Source organism: Besnoitia besnoiti (genome assembly GCF_002563875.1).
Source record: "Besnoitia besnoiti strain Bb-Ger1 chromosome Unknown contig00007, whole genome shotgun sequence".
Classification (NCBI taxonomy): domain Eukaryota; phylum Apicomplexa; class Conoidasida; order Eucoccidiorida; family Sarcocystidae; genus Besnoitia; species Besnoitia besnoiti.
Genome location: NW_021703915.1, coordinates 4,060,318 through 4,079,493, shown reverse-complemented (window position 1 = coordinate 4,079,493; position 19,176 = coordinate 4,060,318). Strand labels below are relative to the sequence as shown.

Below are 19,176 nucleotides of genomic sequence, written 5' to 3'. Positions count from 1 at the left end.
CGCACCAGAAGAGAGGCTCCATGGAGAGCGAGAACGTCGGCGATCCGACAGAGGGCTGGGCGGCGGCGGCTGGCGCAGCACTCATGCGCCACCGAGAGGAGGGGTTGCAGAGGAGAGAAATCGGTTTGCAGTCATCTCGGTTCTCCCCGTCTGCGTGCTCGGGGCCTTGCTCTGCGGAGCAGAAAGGCGCGAATCGTAATGATTCCGGGAAAGAAACCAGGCAACAAAGACTCCCGCGCGCCCCCTCCCCACCGGCGAAGGCCTATGTGCTCAGTTTGCCGCAGGCGCAGGTGTCTACGGAGAACGAGGAAGCGCGGCGAAGGCGCCACCAGGGGGGGCAGCGCCGCAGCAAACCTCGCGCGTGTTGCAGCGGACGAACAGAGGAGACTGGGAGGATGCAGAGAGGGCCAGAGAGGCTGGTAAAGAAATGGCGTCGCAGAGGAAACTCGCGGCGAGCGATGGACGAGAACTAGCCCAACCAGGAAGCGAGAAGCGATGGGGCCGCGCAGATCGCGCGACGCACGGAAAAAGGACCGAGACAGGGATGAATTCGGCAAGGCGTCCGCAAGATACGAGGATAGTCATGGCGGCGCGAAGCAGGCTTACGGCATTGCAGAGGCGGAGAGACGTGCGTGTGCGCTCTTCAGTCTCGATCGCCTTTTGCGAGCTGAAGACGTCTCTGAAGCCTTTTCTCTCGTGGCTCCACGAGCGCATCCGTACCGCGTGCCGGTCCCCTCTCAGTTGTCTTTCCGGTCCCTCTCTCTCGCCTTCATCTGGCTCAGATGTCCCGCTTCCTTCGTCTGCATCCTCTCGCTCCGTGGCTCGCGCTGGGTCACATGGAGCATTGTCTCCCCATCCCGCTGCGTCCTCGCCTTCTGCCGAGCTGTCGCTGCAGCAGCGGTTTGCTGTAGCCCAGGAAGCGCTGACCGCGCTGCCGGGCGGGGCGGCTTTGTATCTTTTTCTCCATCTTCTTTCGCGGCATAGTCCCTCGACGCTCGCCAAGACTGTCGCGTCGTGTGTGCGGAAGACCGAGCCAACGCTCGCGCCTCTCGTTCTCTTCCCTCTCCTGGGCTCGCCGCCAGCAACTTACTTCGAGGACGCGATGAAGCGCCAGCTGCTTCACACCGCTTCCATCTATCTGCTGGTGCTGCAAAACACTGAAGGATGTTTAGTCGTTCGGCAGAAACGCGCGTTGCCTCTTCTTCGAGCGGCGCTGCGGCTCGGCGTCGCAGGCCTCGCGCGGAAGCTCGTGCGCTTCGTGCTCGCGCTCCTGGTTGCCTATCCGGCGCGGAAGAGGGCGGAAAACAGCGCGTGCGAGGCGACCGGGGATCCGACTGAAAGTGCGAAGGCTCGGCAGGCGTCTGTGCATGCGCTACGGGAAGGAAACTGCGAAGAGGATATCGTCGTGCCGTGGTCGGGAGCAGGAGGGGCCCCCGCACTGTGGGCTCCGCCGGCGCTGTTTCAGGAGCGAAGACGAAGCAGGTCGCACGCAGCGAGGAGTCGCGCAGAAGAGAAACCTGCGCGAGAAGGCGAGCAGCTCCACTCTCAAGTGGAAGAGGAGGAGGGCTCCCGAAGAGCCCAGAAAGCGAAGCACGGCCAGCGTGCGGAGGAACGCGCGGAGAGACAAGCCGACGCAAAAGCAGACGAAGAGAGGGCCATCTTTCAGCTTTACCGAGATGTTGTGGCAATCGTTGAGGACTGTCTTTTGAGTTCGCTGGTTCATCTGCAGTGGCTCCGCGTTTTTTCAGTTGACAAGTGTCCTCGCGCTCGATCTGCCTGCTTGGCTCTTTCGCCTCCGCCCTCATATCTGTCGCGTCTTTTCGCTTGACGGGCCGTGCGGATTGCTTCCGTCTCCGGAGTCCGCCCCGGTGGTGTCGCCCTGTTGTTCGCACTCGCAGTGCCTATTTCTGCAGGACGACCCAGCAGTGCCGTTTGAGCGCGTTGTCTTGTCGCTTGTAAGCCAGCTCGGTCTCAGCGCTCGGGGCTTCGCGTCTCGCTCGATCTGGTCTGCCGCGCAGTGGCGAGCTTGCCTTCTGGGCTCTCGTTCGTTGCCGTCCCTCTGTCGTACGACGGAGATGGGTCGCCTACACCAAGGCTCTCTTCTTGCGCGTACGTCTTCTCGCGCCTCGTCTCATTTCGGGGTCGACGCATCGCTTGCTATTTCAGATTCGGCAGAGGCGGCCCCGGCTCCGACTGCTTGTCGAGAGGGAACGGATCTGCAGTCAGAAGAGGCTGACGCCCGAGTTCTTGCTGCGTCGCCTTCCGCATGCGAGTGGAAGCGGGGCAGTTACGCAGCCGTCTCTGGGGCGTGGGTTCACCTGCCTAGCGTGAGGGGGCTCACTCCTTCGCCTGCTCCGGCCTCGCCGTTTCCGCCCCCGACGTTTCGTGAGTTTAGGGCCTGCACTCAGCGTCCTCATGCTGGTCTGCATGCGCAAGTGTCTCCACCTTCTTCCTCTGTGCCTCTGCCTCTTCCCGATGGGTGGTTCACACACAAGCAGGTCTACAGGGGTCGCCTCGCTAGCTCCTTTAGTCCGCGGACGAACGCGAGGGCGGGGGCGCCGTCGCCTCCGGCGGGGCTGCCACAGAGACTTGGGAGGCGGGTGCAGCCGAACTTCGTGTCGGGGAGCGAGGGCGAGTACAGTCTCAGGGCGGCGACGGAAAGTCTGACGGCTTTCTTTCTCCACGTCTTCGTCAGAGCCGACCTGCCTGTGCTGGCGTTGGCGCTCCTCGTGGCCGCAGGCGACCGCGAGGGAGTGAGGAGAATTCTTTCTCTCTCGCCGTCGTTGCGACTGCGCATTCAGATGAAGCAAGAGGAAAGCAACGGGCGCGTCTCGGCTTCCGCGGACACGACCGCTCAGCAGCCGAGCAAGGCAGCGGCGCTAGAAAGCGGGCATCCTGGAGGACGCAGTCGAGAAGACGCGAAGACTGCAGGAGGGGGTGCAGTGCGCAGGAAGCAAAACCGAGACGCCGGCGGGTGGGCAGCAATGTCTCGCTCCTTGCGAGAGCTGCTTTTCGTCATGGCTGAGCAAGCGGCAGAAAGCGGGGCGCCGACTGGAGAACGGATAGAGCCACCTGCCGGGAGAAACGGTGAAAGAATCCGTAAAACGTAAACGGCTCGACGAAAGAGATACCGGGCGGGAAGGGGGTACGCGACGCGGGAAGGATTCCGTCGCGATCGAGAGTGAGAAGCAGACACAGAGGACAGGGGACCAGTCGGATGGAGCCGATGCACAACGCCAAGAGGCGGAGCGTTGGCGCCAGAAAGGAGCCGAAACAAGGGGGCGGGGCCGAAGAGAATCCATAAGCGAGTTTCTTGTTCCCTTGGGTTCGCATATGCATGTCGTGTGGTTGCTTCCCAACTCTGCAAGCGTAGATGATTGTAGAATCCGGCTCGCCGAGCTCTTGGTATGAAGCTACGCCATGCGAGCCGGAACTCTTAGTCAATGCACACACGACAGTTTGCAAGGCGTAATTTTTGAGCGACCAGCACCGCGTAAGAGATGCTTCTGCACTATGCATCACAGTTTGTGGCCTTCCCAACGGCGCGCCTTAGGTAAACTACGCATCGTACTTCCGACCCCTCTGCCTTGTATTCATTTCACTTTGAACATACATTCTTTCCACACCTCCCGCTAATGAGTGGGCACGGCACCAGCCGTGTGTTGCATTCCCGCTATGCTCCGGGAGCGACGACAATGCAGGAACACGGCACTGTTGCTCGATATTTTATGATGTGTGGGACTAACATAGCTGCTCATTCAATTGTGGCTATGCATCTGTGCAGCCCCGTACGCGAGTCCTACAGACAGAGAAGCTTGCGTATTCCTCTGCTCCCGAGCTCCTGCCTAACCAGTATGAGCTACAGAGAACCTGCTTTGGCGCGGCAAGGCACGAGACATCTCAGTGTGGCAGGTGCGCTCGGCTGAGCCTGCGCGTCTACACCGTCAGCCGACGACAAATTCTGAAATCCAATGTGCTCACCCATCACGTCAGGCGTTTCTGCATACCGTAGAGCAGCATGGTCGCTCAAGCTCCCTCGACTCAGCCTCCACCATGTTCCGGGACGCTACTGGATATACGGAGAATACGCAGGACGGTGTGCGAGCTCGTCGCCCCCTTTGAGAACCTGTTTGTGTCGTCGATGAGATAAGTTGCAGCGCCTCTCGGAACGGGTTGCGACTGCGCGCGCGTGTTTCATGAGAACGATTGGCGTACGATCGTTTACATTCGACGCACTGGATTTGAGTGGTTTTGGATAACCACGCGGCGATCCAGCAGAAGATACATTACGATTCTGCATGCTAAAGGCACGTTTCCGAGTCATGTCGCCGAGTGCCAGGGAGACGGCTGTGGACACTGTGTGCCCTGATGAGTAAAAGACATTTCGAGCGTGGACTCTTGCGCGAGCGCAAGAATCGAAAAGTTACATCCGGGTGTGCTGCAGCACGCCGGAACTGCTGAAACCCTTTTGCTGAGCATCAGAAATGTGACGCCACTCACATCTTTCCTGTCGCACTCTCGAAAATGAATTATACCAGCATCGCCTATGTCAACAGGGGACCTGCAAAAGACGTTGATGCTCCGGCTTTGCCACGTCGCACTGCGCCACGAGATACCGATGGGACGTCGTCCTGCGTGTACCCGGATTGACCCGGATCTCGCCGAGCATCACCTGAGATGTAGTCCTCTGTCGACTCCGAGTCACGTTCTCGTCTCCTCTTTATAGAGTGGCAGGAAGCTGTTTATCTCTTCTACGAGTTGCTTCGCTCCAGGAGTCTCCAGCGCTTCCACTGGAAGCAGCGGCTTGGCGGGCCAACTACTGTGAAATTCTTTTATCAGGCGTACCATGTACTGGGGAGGCGGCGGGCCGCATGTTTCCATCGGTTTGTTTGGACTGTGCTCGAGTGCTAGGAAGTAGCCCAACTCTATGCCCCATAGATTCGTTAACACCGATCCGAGTTCCATAACCTCATCTTTGATGTGTGCGGTTAGCGAGTCTCCGCGATGGGTTTTTTGCCCTTCCTTGCGCATTGAGCCAAAATCAGCCAGAAACAGACGCCCGTCTTTCATCACCAGAAGATTAGCCTCTCTGAAGTCACCATGCACGACTCCTTGGCGTTGGAGATTGGCCACCAGCCGTATTAGATCATAGGATAGCTGTAGGCGGGCATGGTACACGATGTCGCTGTCCCGTACGGCAGGATCACACATTGCGTTGATAACATCTTGAAGGTCTGTATAGGCCTTCGGCATCAAGAAGAAAACATTTCCGATCAACGTTCGCGAGCCAGGGATAGCGACAGCGAAGGTCTCCTTGTTTGGAAACTGCACCATGTCGGTGGGGACCAAGAATCGAAGAACGGCTTGAGCTTCCCTTGGGTCTTTGACCGTGGCGAACGCATCAGTTAAACGACCCTCTGCCATCACATCCTCTTGTGACATCTTGAAAGGCTCGCGGAGAGCAATAGGAACTTTTGCGGCGAACTCTGCTCCGGTGTCCACGTCGGAAGCCGTGAACACCATCCCGAAGTCGCCCCTGCCGAAGACGGGCCCCCTTCGGAGCCGCCGTGGCGCTCCCGTCCGCACCGAGACCACTTCCACGGTCACGTCCTGTGGCCAGAACGTAGCGGAGAGCCCTTTGTCCAGTGTCCTGAATGCCCCCGCCTGGCGATCGACTGGGTGGATTTGCTTCGATACCAGTGTCAAAAGGTGCTTGACAATGGAGTCCCCTGGCTCTATGCCATGAACCAGCGCGAGGTCAGCTCCCTCTGGTTGACCCAGGTCTGCAAAACTCGCATCCGACGAAGAACCTGGTTCCTCTAATCGCGATCCCCTGAAGTGGGCGAGCCGCCCGGACGCTCCAGACACATGGCGCCCAACAGTTCTTGCGGCCCCCCGCGAGTGCTGAAGCAGACTGTGGCCATAAGAAGCTAGTGCACGAGGCGGGGCGTCCACCGCCACATGCGTGTCTCTGGCATTTCCAGTGCCTAGATCCAGTTGCCTGCGAGTCCTCTCAAAGAGCAAACGGGGATGGGTTCGCTCACTACTGGCCGGGGTGTCTTCTAAAGGAGAGGACTCAGTGAAGGAGCTCCCGACGTGGGGATCGTCCTCCCCTGGTGCAACCGATCCCGCGGTCACGTGGCTTCTTCTTGAGGTCACCGCTGAAGCGAGCAGTTGACCGAACTGCGAGCTTAAATGCACGCTCACCCCCTTGTGCACCCCCAAGACAGTGCCCAGTGCAGCTAGAGCTAGCCACACACGGCATGACGCCTTTCTGGCGCGTTTTGGGTCAAACACCATTTTCAAAGTCGGACGCAAGCGGTCATCCAGTCAGAAGTATCTCTACAACTAGCACTTGGAAAAGCTTTACAAATGAAAGGGCAGTTGGCGTCCTGCGGCCGGGGCTGCTTGGCGCCTGTCGCTGTGTCTCAGAGCAGAGCCCACAACTGCGAGCTGGTTTTGCTGAAGACACCTGCGCGTCTCATTTTTGTTGCCGCTTGGCCAGCCAGACAGCTTTCCCCACAAAGCGTTGACTGTGTGTACGGCATACGGCCCCCTGTCTGTCACTTGTGTCTTCTCATGGACAAAAAACGAACAGCAGCCAATCACGCGCTGTCTCGCAGAGAAACGCTGACCTCGGCTGCGTCTTAGTGTTCTGCTGAGACAGGGCCCGTCACAATGCCCGAGGGCATCTCTCTGCGTCAGAGGTGCCCTGCCCCACACTCGCACCCCGGGGGGCGCCTCAGCCTCCGCCGTGTTCAGGGTCGCCATTAGATATATGGAGAATGCGGATGACTGTGTGCGGCTTCGCTGCCTTGAGTACCTATTTTTGTCGAAAACGCGATAGATCGTGGCGGCTCTCTTCTCCGACAGGGACTTGCGCCTGTATCTCGTAAGCAAGATTAGCGCGATAGATGCAACGCACTCGATGGTTTTATCTTGTTTCAAAAACGCTTCCAGAGTCCCGCGCAAAACACATCAGAATCGTGCGTGCGAGTGGCACTCGTCATTGGTACCTCGCCCAGTGCCAGGGAGTCAACCACGAACGCTGCCTGAGCAGATGCATACATGACACTTGGAGCGTGCACTCGTCTGCTGGCGACTTCAGGTCACCGAATCGAATAGTCAGACTCTGATGTGCTGTAGCACGCTTGCATGACCGACGCTGTTTCGCAGTGTATTTGAGTTGTAGCACCCCTCACCTGTCTCAGCTGTCCCCCTCTCAAACACGTGATGCAGTGGCGCCTTTTATATCGGCGACGAACGCTCTGAGGGGGCGCTGAAAGTCCAGTTGTTATATCGCAAGGGGCGTGATCGTGGTGATTCGACCACACATTCCTCACGTTTATGCATAATTATTCGGAAAAATTTGCGAGCGGTAGCTGACCCTAAACCCTAAAGGGCTGAAGTCGTAAAGCGCTAGTGTGTGTAACTTGCTTTCCTGCCCCCACATGGCTGAAAGTGGCGCGTGAAAGAACAGCGAGGAGTTTTCTTCTTGCGTTGTTGACGGCGTTGTGGCTGGCGCCGCTGCTGCACCTACCCGTCTACGATCATGGAATTCACAGAGTGACACCAGAGCTGAGGAAAACCGTGGGCTAGGCCGAAGGAAGAGAGAGAGGCACGGTTGACGCGGACGCGAGCCGCGCAAATGCGTGCATGCAACCGCGGGACGAAGTCTTTGCAATGAGGAAGCCTCCGCGTGTCGGACTGAGAAAAGTCGAACAAGTTCCGTCGCTGCCGAGACTCCAGGACCGTCAGTGGCAAACGAAACTTGTGGACAAAGTATGTGGAACCGGCTTTGTATGAAAGTGGAGGCCAACAGAGAACACAGCTGTGGCCTTTAGAAGTTCTGTAAATGGACTATGTTCGGCTGGATCCGATGCCACGGAGTTCTGCGCTGGGTAGGAGACAGCAGCGAGATAGGCTCGGGGCATTCATCCCTGGAATAACAGAGCAACACAGCACTGCTGATGCCTTCCATTTTGTGGTATGACTTTGAATTTCGTGCCCAGATACTGCATGTGCTCAGCTCGACCCCCCCTGCTGCTTCTGTCGAAGGAAAGCCACCCGCCGTACGCGCTGGTCGCTGCTTGTTCGTTGGGCGTCTCGCCTTTTTTTTTCTCCGTCAGTCTCGTCTCCTGGGACGACCATTGCCGTTGCTAGTACCTTAACCGTTTTGTTTCTTTATCATGCGCCTTGCCTTTCCACCGCGCCAGTGGCGTGCGCAACTCATCGAGTGCCCTGCTCTCGCTGCTTGCCCGTTGCGGAGGCGTGGACCCCTTGGGTTCGTCTCCTCTCTCGTAGCTCTATCGTTTACGGTAGCGTCAATGGCAAATGTGCGGCGTCGGCGCGCATGACTCCGCAAGCAAAGTAGGCTCTTTTCCCCGTCATTTCTGGTGTCGCGTCGTGGCCCTGTCAGCGCGTCTCACACCACCAAGATGGAGAGCACGGCTGCAGAGGCGGGCGCGCCTGCCTGTGGGGACTCCTCGGGAGGCACATCCAAATGCCGGAAACAGCGCACAGTTAGCGCGTCGTCTTCGTCGCCCCCTGAGTCTCCTGACTCTCCTGGTGCTGAAGGCCCTGGTCGTCGGCCGGCAAGCGTCTTCAAACTTAGTGCGTCTACGACGCCGCTAGGCTCAATCTCCTTCTTTCCCCCGTCTGAAGGTCACGAGTCTGGGCTGTGCGCCTCCCCACACGGTGCGCTTCGAGATCCCTGCTCCGATGGACTTAACGAGCCCTCTAGGCGCCGCGGAGATTGTTCCCCGTTTTCTGTCGACAGGGGCGCGCTAGGTGGAGCTCCGACTTGTTCGCTCTTCGCCCCTGAGAGAAGCACTCGACTCACTCTCAATCCTTTTGCAGCCAGTGAAGATGCCACGGGTAAGTAGGCGGGGCACATGTTCTGTTTTTCGGGAGCGTCGGCACTGAGCAGCACGCAGCATGGAAAGCCTCCAGCGTGTTTCACAGTCTTTACGCACTCGGGTTGTGCGTTCATGCAACCCCTGGATTGTAGCCAAGGGACGCGAACTCGGCGTGCCTTCTGCGTCTGCCTTCTCCCTTGAAGTAGAGGTCATGCGCCTTTCTGTGGCTCAGGCAAAGGCCGGTCAGTTTCACGCGATGCTTGTTTTCCCAGCTTCTTCGGAGCTCTCTGAGGTTTTAGGTGGGCTTTTTGTGTGCGTTTTGGCCCTGTCCTTCGCGGCTCTTTGCTAGTGTCTCACAAGTCGGAGCGGCTGACAATGTGTGTGCATTCGCAGGGCCCTGTGCGACACGCAGAGCCGTAAGACGCCCGCCAGACGCCTGCAGCGGAGGCGGGGTGGGGGTGCTCGCCGGTGGATTGCAAGATGCTGAAATAGCTCAGCTGTCTATCAGGGAAGCGGAGGAAGACAGCGCACTCTCGGGGTTTGTGCTCGGAAGTGTCATCGAAAAGAATACTTCCTCTGCAGATGCGCACGCGACGCCCGCTCCGTGTCCGCCTCAGGCGGCCTCCGTTGCGCCACCGTCAGACTCATATCCGCCAGGCAGCAGCGGGCCTTTGTCCTTTCTGCCTTCGAACGCAGCTATAGAGGCTCCCTTCGGTTTTCCGAAGGCAGTCCATCGGTCGCTCCTGCCATGTCACAGTCGTCGGGGGGCCGACGACAACGCCGGCACACCAGGAGGCTTGCGACCGAAAACGGGGCCTACCGGTGCGACGGCAGCAAGCAGCTTCAGCGACCGTGGCAGCACGAGCGTTTCAGGACCTGGGGCGGTGGGCAAGGCATTGGCTGCGGAGATTGAAAACGAAAATCTTCATATTTTGAGCCGCATGCAGCCCCACGAGATTCGGGAGGCTCGGGAGGAGATCCTCCAGCGCTTTGGGGCAGAACGATTTGCGGCCCTGCAGAGACGAGCGCTCCGGCGGGCTCGTGCGAAATGCAGCGGCGAACATCAAGAACAGAATGGAAATGCTGAGGCGACGAGGGGCGCAGCAGCTGGACGGGCCGCACGGGGCGAAAGGCAGCAGCTCCAGAATGAGGACGCTGCGCGCCTGTCCGCGTTCCCGCGCGAGAACAGAACTGAGGAAAGTCAGACGCGCCTTCAAGCGGGCGGCTCAGCTCCCGCCGCTTCTCCGGTGCCGCCCTCGTCCTCGTGTGCATCGTCTACACAGTCATCTGTTTTTGCTCTGCCGGGAGGCAGGCAGTGCGTTCTCGAGTGGAGCCTCGAGCCGCGTCGGGCGCTGGCGGCTGCGGCGGCCCGGACACCGGCGGAGGGAAGAGAAACGACCTTTGAGCCCGCTTTCCAAGGTGACGGGCAAGGACTGAATGGGGGGGTTGTCCGGCCGTGCATGCAGGGTCAGTCAGGCAAGGACGCGGCGCAGCCGGCTGGGGCTACAAGTTCTGTACGATTTGATCTCCAGGAAGCTGCGAAACTGCAGTGGGCAAATCCGCTTGGTCTGGAAGATGCGAGGGGTGGACCTCTTGAGGAGGAAGACGGAGAGTGGGAGCACCAGCGTGTGCAGGGGGGGGTGTTCACCGGGGTACCTGCGAAAGCAGGGCGAGGAACGAAGACACGCATCAGAATTGAACGTCTCCGGTTCGACTTCGACGGGAAGCTGCGGAGCGAGGTCTTCCCGTCTCAGGTGCTGTGGAGTAAGCTGTGTCTCTTGCGACAGGCTGGCGAAGAGTCCCTCTGCTCCGCTCTGTTGGCGAATTCTCTACCGGATTTGACGCGCGAAGACCCTCTCGAGTATCACCGAGGTCTTCACCACCATGGCGATGAAGCAGCGCTGGCGGGATATACACTGGGCGAGTTGTTGCAGCTGGCTCAGAGCGCGAGTCGGCCGCAGGCGGCTCTCGCTGTACGGACACTCGGCGCCGTGCTTCGCGCTTCGCGGACGCTTTTCCTTTTTCCGCGTGTGCGCGACGCGGACCTTGTCATCCTGTCCAAAATGCTAGAAGCGGCGAAGAACGCAGACCACGGCGAACGAAGGAGTGATGCCGCTGTCCTTTCGTCTTTCCCTAGTAACGCCCTCGCTCCGCCGAACGACGGAGAGAAGGGACGTTTCCTGCCCCTGCTCCGACGCCTGGCCTCCGGCTCGGAGTCAACCTGCCGTTCGGCGTTCGGCGTAGGTTTGCCCAGGTGGAGACGCTTCGTATTTCGAGACCTCTTTCTCTGCTGGCGTCTCTCCTCCCTGCTCCAGCAGCAGACGCCTGCAGTCCACCGCGCGGCGCTCTCGGCGCTCGACGCTGCATTAGGTGCTCCGGTGCCCGAAGACAAAGTTGCACTGCATGGCGGCGGTGAGCAGAGGGAAAGACGAGGCGCCGGTGCGCAAGAGGACAGTTCTGCCCAAGAGCGGAGTGATGGTGGAGACGCAGAGGTGCGCTGGCGGGGCGTCGTGTGGGGAGGAGGAGGCAGCGGGGCCTTCCCTGTTTTCCTCGAGCGTGGCAGCCAGACGAGCGGCGGACGGGCACACTCACGAGTGGGCGAAAAGGAAACGGTCGCGCGAGGTAGCCAATCGCCTGCTTCGTCTTCCTTCGTGGACGCGGAAGGTGCTGACGCAGGCGGCGATCAAGCGAGGCTCCACCCCGGGTCGGAGGGGGGCCGAAGGTCCCGCAGCGACTGCGGCTCCGAGAGGGTGCAGGAGGCCGAGCGCATGTGCCTCTACGGCGTGGGAGGCTTTGATTTCCTCGAGGAAGGGGACGTGGGCTTTCCTCTTTTGAGTTTGACAGGCCCAGCGGGGGGCGAAGAAGAAACGACAGGGTGCGGAGGTGCGTTTTCTTTTTGGCAGGCTCTGTCGCTGCGCGTGAGAGACACGCACGAGGAGGACGGAGGAGGGCCTGAAGGGGAACGCGACGACTCGAGCCGCCGCCGAGTGACGTTCGCTGCATCGGGAGACGATTCTGTTGACGGAACGGCGAACTCGAACTCCCGTGAGGAGACAAAGGAGGATGTGTCCGTAGCCGAGCTGTACTACCGCCATCCTATCGCTTGTTTACTCACATACAGCCCTCTTTTGGATCGGCTTGCTCTCTTCCTGTCCCTCTACGAGGCCGATCACGAGGTGGAGCGCAGCTGCCTGCGTCTCCTGCTTGTCTGCGCCCTCCTCGGACACTCCGCTGCTCAGCAGATTCTTTCACATTCCTCGCTATCGTCCCGTCTTCAGCACCTGGCAGAGAGTCTCGTCGTGGGCTCCAGCGCTCGCGGCCTGCGCGTTCAACGCGAGCGGAGTGGGTTGCCGGCGGCAAGCGCCTTAGAGAACGGCAGACGCGACGGCTCCGCTCTGTCTGCGTCTTTGGCATCCGGAGACATGTACGCGCACCTGCTTGCAGCGAGAAAAGCAGAAACAGCGGCGCTGGCGGCACGCTGTGGCACGCCCCTGACGACAGCCGAGCGCAGGGTGGCTCTGGATCTTCTTCGCCTGCTTCGGTGCTTGGCCCGCTGGGGACGAAGGGGGGACGACGACGCGCCTCTAGGAGACGACCTGCTGCTGTGGGGCGACGCGTCTCCCGCGTTCTGGGCTGTAGTCAACCAGAGCATGATGGAAGGTCTGTCGGTTCTCCCACGTGCTGCGGGGACGAATGAGTCGAACGTGGACGAACCGCAGGGCGCCGACCGTCAAGGCGCTGCGCCGTCGAGCGGCGATGCGACAGACGCGTTCCCCTACCTCGGGGCCTCTTCGGCCTCGGTCTCGGCAGAGAAGTGTCGCGCGGCTCGCTGCAAGTCGCCAGCGCGTTCGGCATCCCGTCTGTCCGTGCCGGCGGTCGAAGGCGCGGAGCCAGAACCGTTTGCGGGTGAGGCGCTGCAGCTCCTCGGTGCCGCGGAGGCGCTCCGTGTCGTGCGAATGGCTGTGTCTCGGCACGCGAAAGCTGATGAGCTGACTTCCTTTTTTCCGGCGCTTTCCACCTGCGTGAACCAGTTCATGACAAGCCTTCAGCAGCTGTACGGCGAGGCCCTTCTGGCGCACCTTCTGGTGGACGCTGTCTCTCCCCCGACTCCAGGCAACACCGAGCAAGACCAAGAGGCGCTGCTTCTGCCGCCTGAAGCCTCGTCGCCTTCGCCGCAGTCTGCATCTGCCCGCGGTGCCTCGCGTCAACTGACTCAGGTCGAACAGAATGCAGACGCCTTGTGTGTCTTCCACGGAAGCGTGGCAAGAGAGATTTTCCTCTGGGCAGCACTGGGGCTGGAGATGCGACAGCGCAAGCGCAGAAAAGGCTCGTACGGAACGCCCCTCTCCGGGTTAGAGGTGAGTTGCATGCGGTCCATTTGACGGCGTGGTCAGATGAACGTGTGGCTTTCGCGAAACGTGGCTGGCTGCTGCGCGGGTCGATACAGAGGACCGGCCTCAAACACTCCATCATACTGCATGTCTGTGGTGAGTGTTCGACTTCTGCTCCGTGGTGCTTAGCAATAGCGGGGCCGCCGCATGCGTTTGTCTCCTCAGTAAGCGCGTGGGGCTAGCGTTGCTATGCATTTCTCGAGTTGTTTTCGTGTCTCTCCAAGTGGCTGCGATCTTGTCTCTGCAGTCTGCGTGGCTGTCGAGGAGGCTTTTATGATTTGGTTTCTTCGCTGTGCCTTTTTTTCGCGTATCGCTGTCCACTGTTTCACTTGGCGGTAGCCTTCAACTCCGTACTGTCTCCCCGAAGTGTGCATGCTTCAAAATTCTTGTGGGCGCGCATTCGTACCTTGAAAACGTGGTTCTCTGTAGCTCGCCTTCTCGCGTTTCGTCGTGCGCCGCCGTTCTCCACCATTTGCGGCTGTTAGCTGTCTGAGCCGCGACCGCTGTATCTCTCTCTCACTATCTACTTCGACCCTTCCATGCTCAAAGCGTGGCTTGCCGGTGTTGGTTTGCGTCAGGGAGCGTCTCTGCTCGGCCCCGTGCCCGTCATTATCCGGCTTCTGTGGCAGTTGAAGCCACGGGCGTCGCGCGTGCCGCCAGCCGCCTCTCTTCGCGTCGCCCAGAGTGCGCTGCAGCTTGCGCACAGCAGTGCGGCCGCCGTGCTGCGGTGTATTTCCCCTTCTTGCCGCGGAGAAGACGCTTGCAGGACAGTCGTGAATGGGGAACACCTCGGCGGCGAACATAGAAAGGACCGAGCAACGACCGAGGCTTCCCTCGAGTCGATCACGAGAAGAGCGCGCTGTCTGGGCGTTGCAGAAGTAAGCACGGAGCGAAACCCTACAGGGGAAGCGGAGAGGCAAGGCCCTCCGGGAGGAAGCGCGGCTGAGGGCAGTGCAGGAAAGGCAAGGCCGACGCGTGGGCTGTCAGGGGGTTTCGAACCCGCGTTGAAGGACTCTGCGTCCGCCGGGCCCGCAGAGGCCCGGTGGACGCAGAGTCCAAGCGACGATAATGCAGCGAAGGCCGCGCCTCAGGTGGTCGCGAGAGGGGGAGGGAAGACGCGCAAACGCGTGTGGTCGAGGGACGAGGAGCTGCTGGTTTTCCGCTGGCTGCGATCTTCGCGGCCGATCGTCGAGGCTATGTTTTGTGAGGACTGTAGCGCGTTTCCGCCGCCGTCACCTAGTCGTTCGGCATCTCCCCTGCGCTATGAGGAGGTTGAGGGAGCGAGGCAGCAGGCCTTCGCTCCCACGGGTGCGAGTCCATGCGCTCAACTGATGGAGAGCATCGCGGTTACACTCAGTGAGACTGATGGAAGAACTGGGGCGGATTTCGCGGCGCGTTTCACCGCTTATGTCGTTGCCTCCGGATGGTCAGCGGTCTTTCGGTGCTGCTGCGGGCAGGGAAGGCAGGGAGGGGTCGACGCGGCGGCGATGCGACGGGAGGCAGCCCCCGAGAAATCTGCCCAGTTGCGGGAGTCGATGGCAGACGCCGACGGCGAGGTGACATGCTGGAGGGGCGTCATTCCCGCGACCAGCGAGGCCTTTGGGGTACCCGCCTTGCCGCGCCGAGATGGATTTTTTGCGCCGGAGGTGTATGAGGCTATCGCCATCCGACAGCGCAGGGAGACCGGCCTCGAAGCGGAGACACACGGTGAAACGGAAAAGCCCGGTCACAGCAGGAATTTTGATGTCGGCGCGGAGAGGGCATTGCCTCACGAGATTGAACACTTCTTGACGGAAGCGCGCTTGCTGACTACAGTGTCGGATTTTTTCGTGACGGCTCTATCCCTTATGCGGCACCCTGGGTCTTGTCGCGCCTCGAAGCAGAGCGAGGGAGGAGACAGTCCGTCTGAAGGCGGCTTTTCCTCGACTGTCCTCGTCTCCCTCGGCGCCGCGGCAACGACGCTCTGCCGCCTCCTACGGCGTTTCCTTCTCTCTCTCTTCCGTCGCCTGAGATGGCCAGAGCACCTTGGGCAGCGGTGCCTCAGTGCGGCACCAGGGGCGTCCCTGTCAGAGGCTCGCTCTGCCCGCGCTGCGAAGAACGGCGAGATGGAAGGTCGAGATTGCTCCGCGTCTCCTGTGTCTTTCTCTCCGTCGCCATCTCCTGCATCCCCTCCACCTCTTCGCTTTCACGAGGCAGCTGTGTGCTCGGGGCCGGTGCTGCTGTGCGACATCCTTGCGCGTCTGATGATCTCTCTGCTTGATTTCCGCCGAGTCTGCTTCTCCCCAGCCTCTGGGCTCCGGCAGGAGCGAGAAGCTCGTGAAGGGCAGGAAGAAAGCGAACGGCGACCTGACACTGGCTGGAGTTTGCGAGAAGAACAGGAATGCATCTTAGCGGCGTGTAGCGCAGCAAGCACTTCGCACACGTTGTTCCGATGCATCGTCGCCTTATACTCAAATACGGTTCATCAGCTACGAGTTCTGGAGGCGCGGCCGAGAGTTTTTGATTCGGCTCGTCTGGCCAGCTCCACAATTGCACGTCCTGGCGTGTCAACAAACGTGGAAGCGGCCTCGGAGCGGGAGTCTGTTACCGAAAGAGGAGAAAGAGTCGACAGCGGTTTCACCGTCAAGGAAAGGGATGAGTGGAGACAAAAGTGGATCGCCGGGGCAGCTTTGTGGTTCACCATGTGTTTCCTCTCGGATCGCAGCCTTCAGTCAGGGAAGTCCTCTGCTGATAACGGGAAAAAAAACGTATTGGTAGCCCGCGGAGGCGCGGCTGCTCGCGACGGCGTCACTTTCGAACTCGCGTGGCGCGCCTTTGCGGCGGTCTCTGAAGAGATAGAGGGGAGGCTGCAAGCGGATAGGGGCGAAGAGGGGGACGGCCAAACGGCGGAGCTCGGACAGACGCCGCCCCCGGTGCCTCTCTGTCTGCTTCTGTCCTTCGATGAGATCTGCAGCTGCCTGCCTGTCGGGCTTGAAGGCGCGAGGGAGGAAGAAGGACGAGGAGGCGCTCAAGAAGCGGCGTCTAACAGCAGCGAGGCAGTTCCCGTCCCTGCTGAGCTGCCTTGCGTCCCTCTCTTCAGCTCGGCCCTGGACGCTCTTGTTGGCGGAAGCCTTTGGGGCGCTCTGGCTATGGATGCCTCTTCAGGTTCCACTTCGTTTCTGCCGACGGATTCTACGGGGAACGCTGCATGGTATGGGCAGGAGCTGTCATTCCCAGTCGCTTCCCTCTTATGCAGCACACCTTTTCTTGCACAAGACCTTCGGGAGTATTTCGCGTCTTCTCTGGTTCTCTCTGGCCTTCTTCTCTTCTACACAGAGCCAAGCATTGCAGCAGGTGTGGGCAGACTCTGTTCCGCTGGCGCGTCGTCTGCTTGGCAAGTCGCGAAACGAAAAGGAAAGCGAGAAGGCAGTGGAGACGCGTCCCCCGCCCAGCGCGATGTTTCGCCGGCGTCGGCGCTGCATTCTGCTTCCCCTTCGGCTGCCGCCTGCGGAGAAACGGGAGGAGCGGTGAGCCGAGGGCCGCTGGAAGATTTGTGGTGGCTGCTCGACGTCTGGCTGTTGCAGCCGCTGGGGGTTGCCTCGAGGTTCGGTGAGCTGAGAGAAGGCTGTGGGGCCCCGTCCGCGGACGCAGGCGAAGGAACACAGGCTTGCCAGGACGAAGAGGAAGGGAGTGGAGAGAGGGAGAGGAGCGAAATGCCCGCAGATTCCCGGGGCGCGGATTCGCTCGCAGGGCGGCGTGCTGGGCAGGCGTGTGTGCGGTTCAGCAACGCGTTCTTGGCTGTGTGGACAGCTGTATCGAGACAAGGCCAAGCCGATGGCGCAGCCAGCGTGGAGACGATCCTCTCCCTTGCACGAGGATACTGCATGAAAGCAGCGGCGCAGGAAACGGGTGCGGCCAGCGAGCTCGATGCTGCGGTCCGCGACGGTGACTGCAGGTTCATGTCGGGGCGCCGCTTGGCCTTCCAGAGACAACGAGTGGCTGTCGCCGCACGCGGCGACAGCCACGCGACAGACAGGCTGTCTTCTCTGTCTTCCCCGCCCGCTCCTGCTGGCTTTCCTCTCTGCTGCGCAAAAGCTCAAGACGTTCTGCTGACTCGCGTCGCACGGCTTGTGCAGCGGGCCCACTCCACTGAAGACACTTCCGACCCTCTTCTCTTTCTTCTTCTTTGGCTTCTCGGCTTCTCTCCCGATTTTCCCGTCGAATGCCGCAGGCTTATTCTCTCTGAGACCGCCGTCCTCACCCTAGCCGACCGCACCTTCTTCCTGGGCCTGGGGCACCGCGAGCCGACGGCCGAGGAGGGAAGCGAAGACTTAGGATGCGGAGTGCAAAGAACAGTCAGAGAGGGGAGACAACCTGAGGCACGCACGGAGCGCCAGGCGGGAGACGGGGCAAAGGCGTTGGCTGGGGGAAACGGAGGACCTGAAAGGCCGCCGACTAAGAAGGCCGTGCTCGTCTGTCCAACGTGGGGGGTCCTTACCCCTCAGGGGGGGGAGCTTCTGGGGCTTAGCGAGGCTAGCTGGTGGCTGATGCGTCCCGGAGGGCTTCCGCTGGAAGCCACAGAGGAAATCTTGACGTTGTATCGGTCTTTCGTTCGAAGCCGCCTCACCCATGCGTTCGGCTTCTCCCCTGGAGAACTCACGCTGCTTCCATCACGGCGCTGCTCGTTTGGTGATGCTGCCGCACAGGAGCAAGGTGTAGGCCTCGTCGTTCCCACTCAGGGGCTTTTGACAGTCCAGGCGCTCGCAGCGCTAGTCCGTGACGAAATAACGTGTTTTCTCGCCGCTCCTCGCTCCACGTCGCCCGCTGGACAGAGGACAGGAGAAACTCGAGGGCATGTGCATGGACGAGAGGACGTGAGCGGTGCGTTGAGCTGCGGAACGGCAAAAGGCGACGAGGGGAACGAGGCGCAGCGGCTCGAAGGAGAGGCAACCGGGGCACAGGACGGCAGTGTGAACTTAGACGACGGGGAGTCGAAGCAGACTGTAGCCCGACAGATAAGTGAGGAAGCTCTTCGGGAAGTGCAAACCGAAATCGCCCGTGTGGCGCAGTGCCTCGCGCCTGTGTTTGGGGCGAGATCGGCACTCGCCTCTTGCCAGCAAGGAGGGAAAGTTCATCTGGATTCGGTAGTTCGTCACCTAGGCAAGGCGGTCCAAGGTCTGCTCAGTTTGGCAGCGTCTCTTCGTGACGGAGCGGCAGAGATCCCCTCGTAATCACGGGATCAGAATAACGAAAGCAGGCAGCGAGAGGAGATTTTCGTTTTGTGGTTTGTCACTCTGTTTCAGTCTTCGCGTTTCGCCGAGAAGAATCCTTCTTATCACACGGGCGGCAGAGCATGTCGCTCTCTCAGCTGTACTCGCGTTTGAGAGAAGAGAAGGACTGTTTCCGTGACAATGAGGAGTCTGAGCCGCCGCGACTCGAGGGGGAAGAAATGCATCTGTCTCACAAAACACGCGGACGCATATTTGGGCAACGCCAATCGAGCACAAACTAATCGATTTGAAATTTGCGGGGCGAGAGGGGTCTGCGATTGACAGGTTGCGGAGTAGCAGATTGTCATCGGACTTCCGGGTATCAGCAGTAGGCTCTAACTTCCTAGATAGGCATAGGTTTTTTTGAAGTTACACTTTGCTTCCTACCGATAACGAAGGAGCCTTCAGCCGCACCCCCCCCCCCCCCCACCCCCTCGCAGTTTAACGTGCAAGCTGCTTCGATACTAGATCCCCGTCTGCCGCGAATCAGAAAGCCTGCGCTGTCTCCTGTGCAGACTGTAGCGGGTCTCGAGGGTTGTTATGTTCGCCCGTTGAAGCTAACGGAGCCCTATTCTTTAACCGGCGAGGCAGAACTGCACGCCTTTGTTCTGCGGGGGTTCGTATTGTTTCCCACGACGAGATATTATACCCGCAGCCCTTGGTGTGGCCTCTGAAGAC

At 60.2% G+C, this 19,176-nt stretch overlaps 4 protein-coding genes across 4 annotated transcripts; 3 read left to right on the top strand and 1 right to left on the bottom strand.

Moving 5' to 3' along the window:
* Positions 1-427: 427 nt before the first annotated feature.
* On the top strand, positions 428-1,828 carry BESB_075610 (RIC1 protein; the record flags this gene model as incomplete). Its single annotated transcript, XM_029365934.1, has 1 exon — positions 428-1,828. One exon carries the CDS (start codon positions 428-430, stop codon positions 1,826-1,828), a length of 1,401 nt encoding a protein of 466 aa, XP_029218418.1.
* A 247-nt stretch (positions 1,829-2,075) lies between these two features.
* BESB_075600 (RIC1 protein) lies at positions 2,076-3,110 on the top strand (the record flags this gene model as incomplete). The annotated part of the gene is made up of 1 exon (XM_029365933.1): positions 2,076-3,110. One exon carries the CDS (start codon positions 2,076-2,078, stop codon positions 3,108-3,110), a length of 1,035 nt encoding a protein of 344 aa, XP_029218417.1.
* Positions 3,111-4,701: 1,591 nt separating this feature from the next.
* On the bottom strand, positions 4,702-6,300 carry BESB_075590 (rhoptry protein ROP18; the record flags this gene model as incomplete). The annotated part of the gene is made up of 1 exon (XM_029365932.1): positions 4,702-6,300. One exon carries the CDS (start codon positions 6,298-6,300, stop codon positions 4,702-4,704), a length of 1,599 nt encoding a protein of 532 aa, XP_029218416.1.
* A 2,138-nt stretch (positions 6,301-8,438) lies between these two features.
* Positions 8,439-18,459, top strand: BESB_075580 (uncharacterized protein; the record flags this gene model as incomplete). Its single annotated transcript, XM_029365931.1, has 4 exons — positions 8,439-8,877; positions 9,011-9,157; positions 9,252-13,216; positions 13,828-18,459. The coding sequence occupies 4 exons, from the start codon at positions 8,439-8,441 to the stop codon at positions 18,457-18,459; spliced, it is 9,183 nt and encodes a 3,060-aa protein (XP_029218415.1).
* Positions 18,460-19,176: the final 717 nt, after the last annotated feature.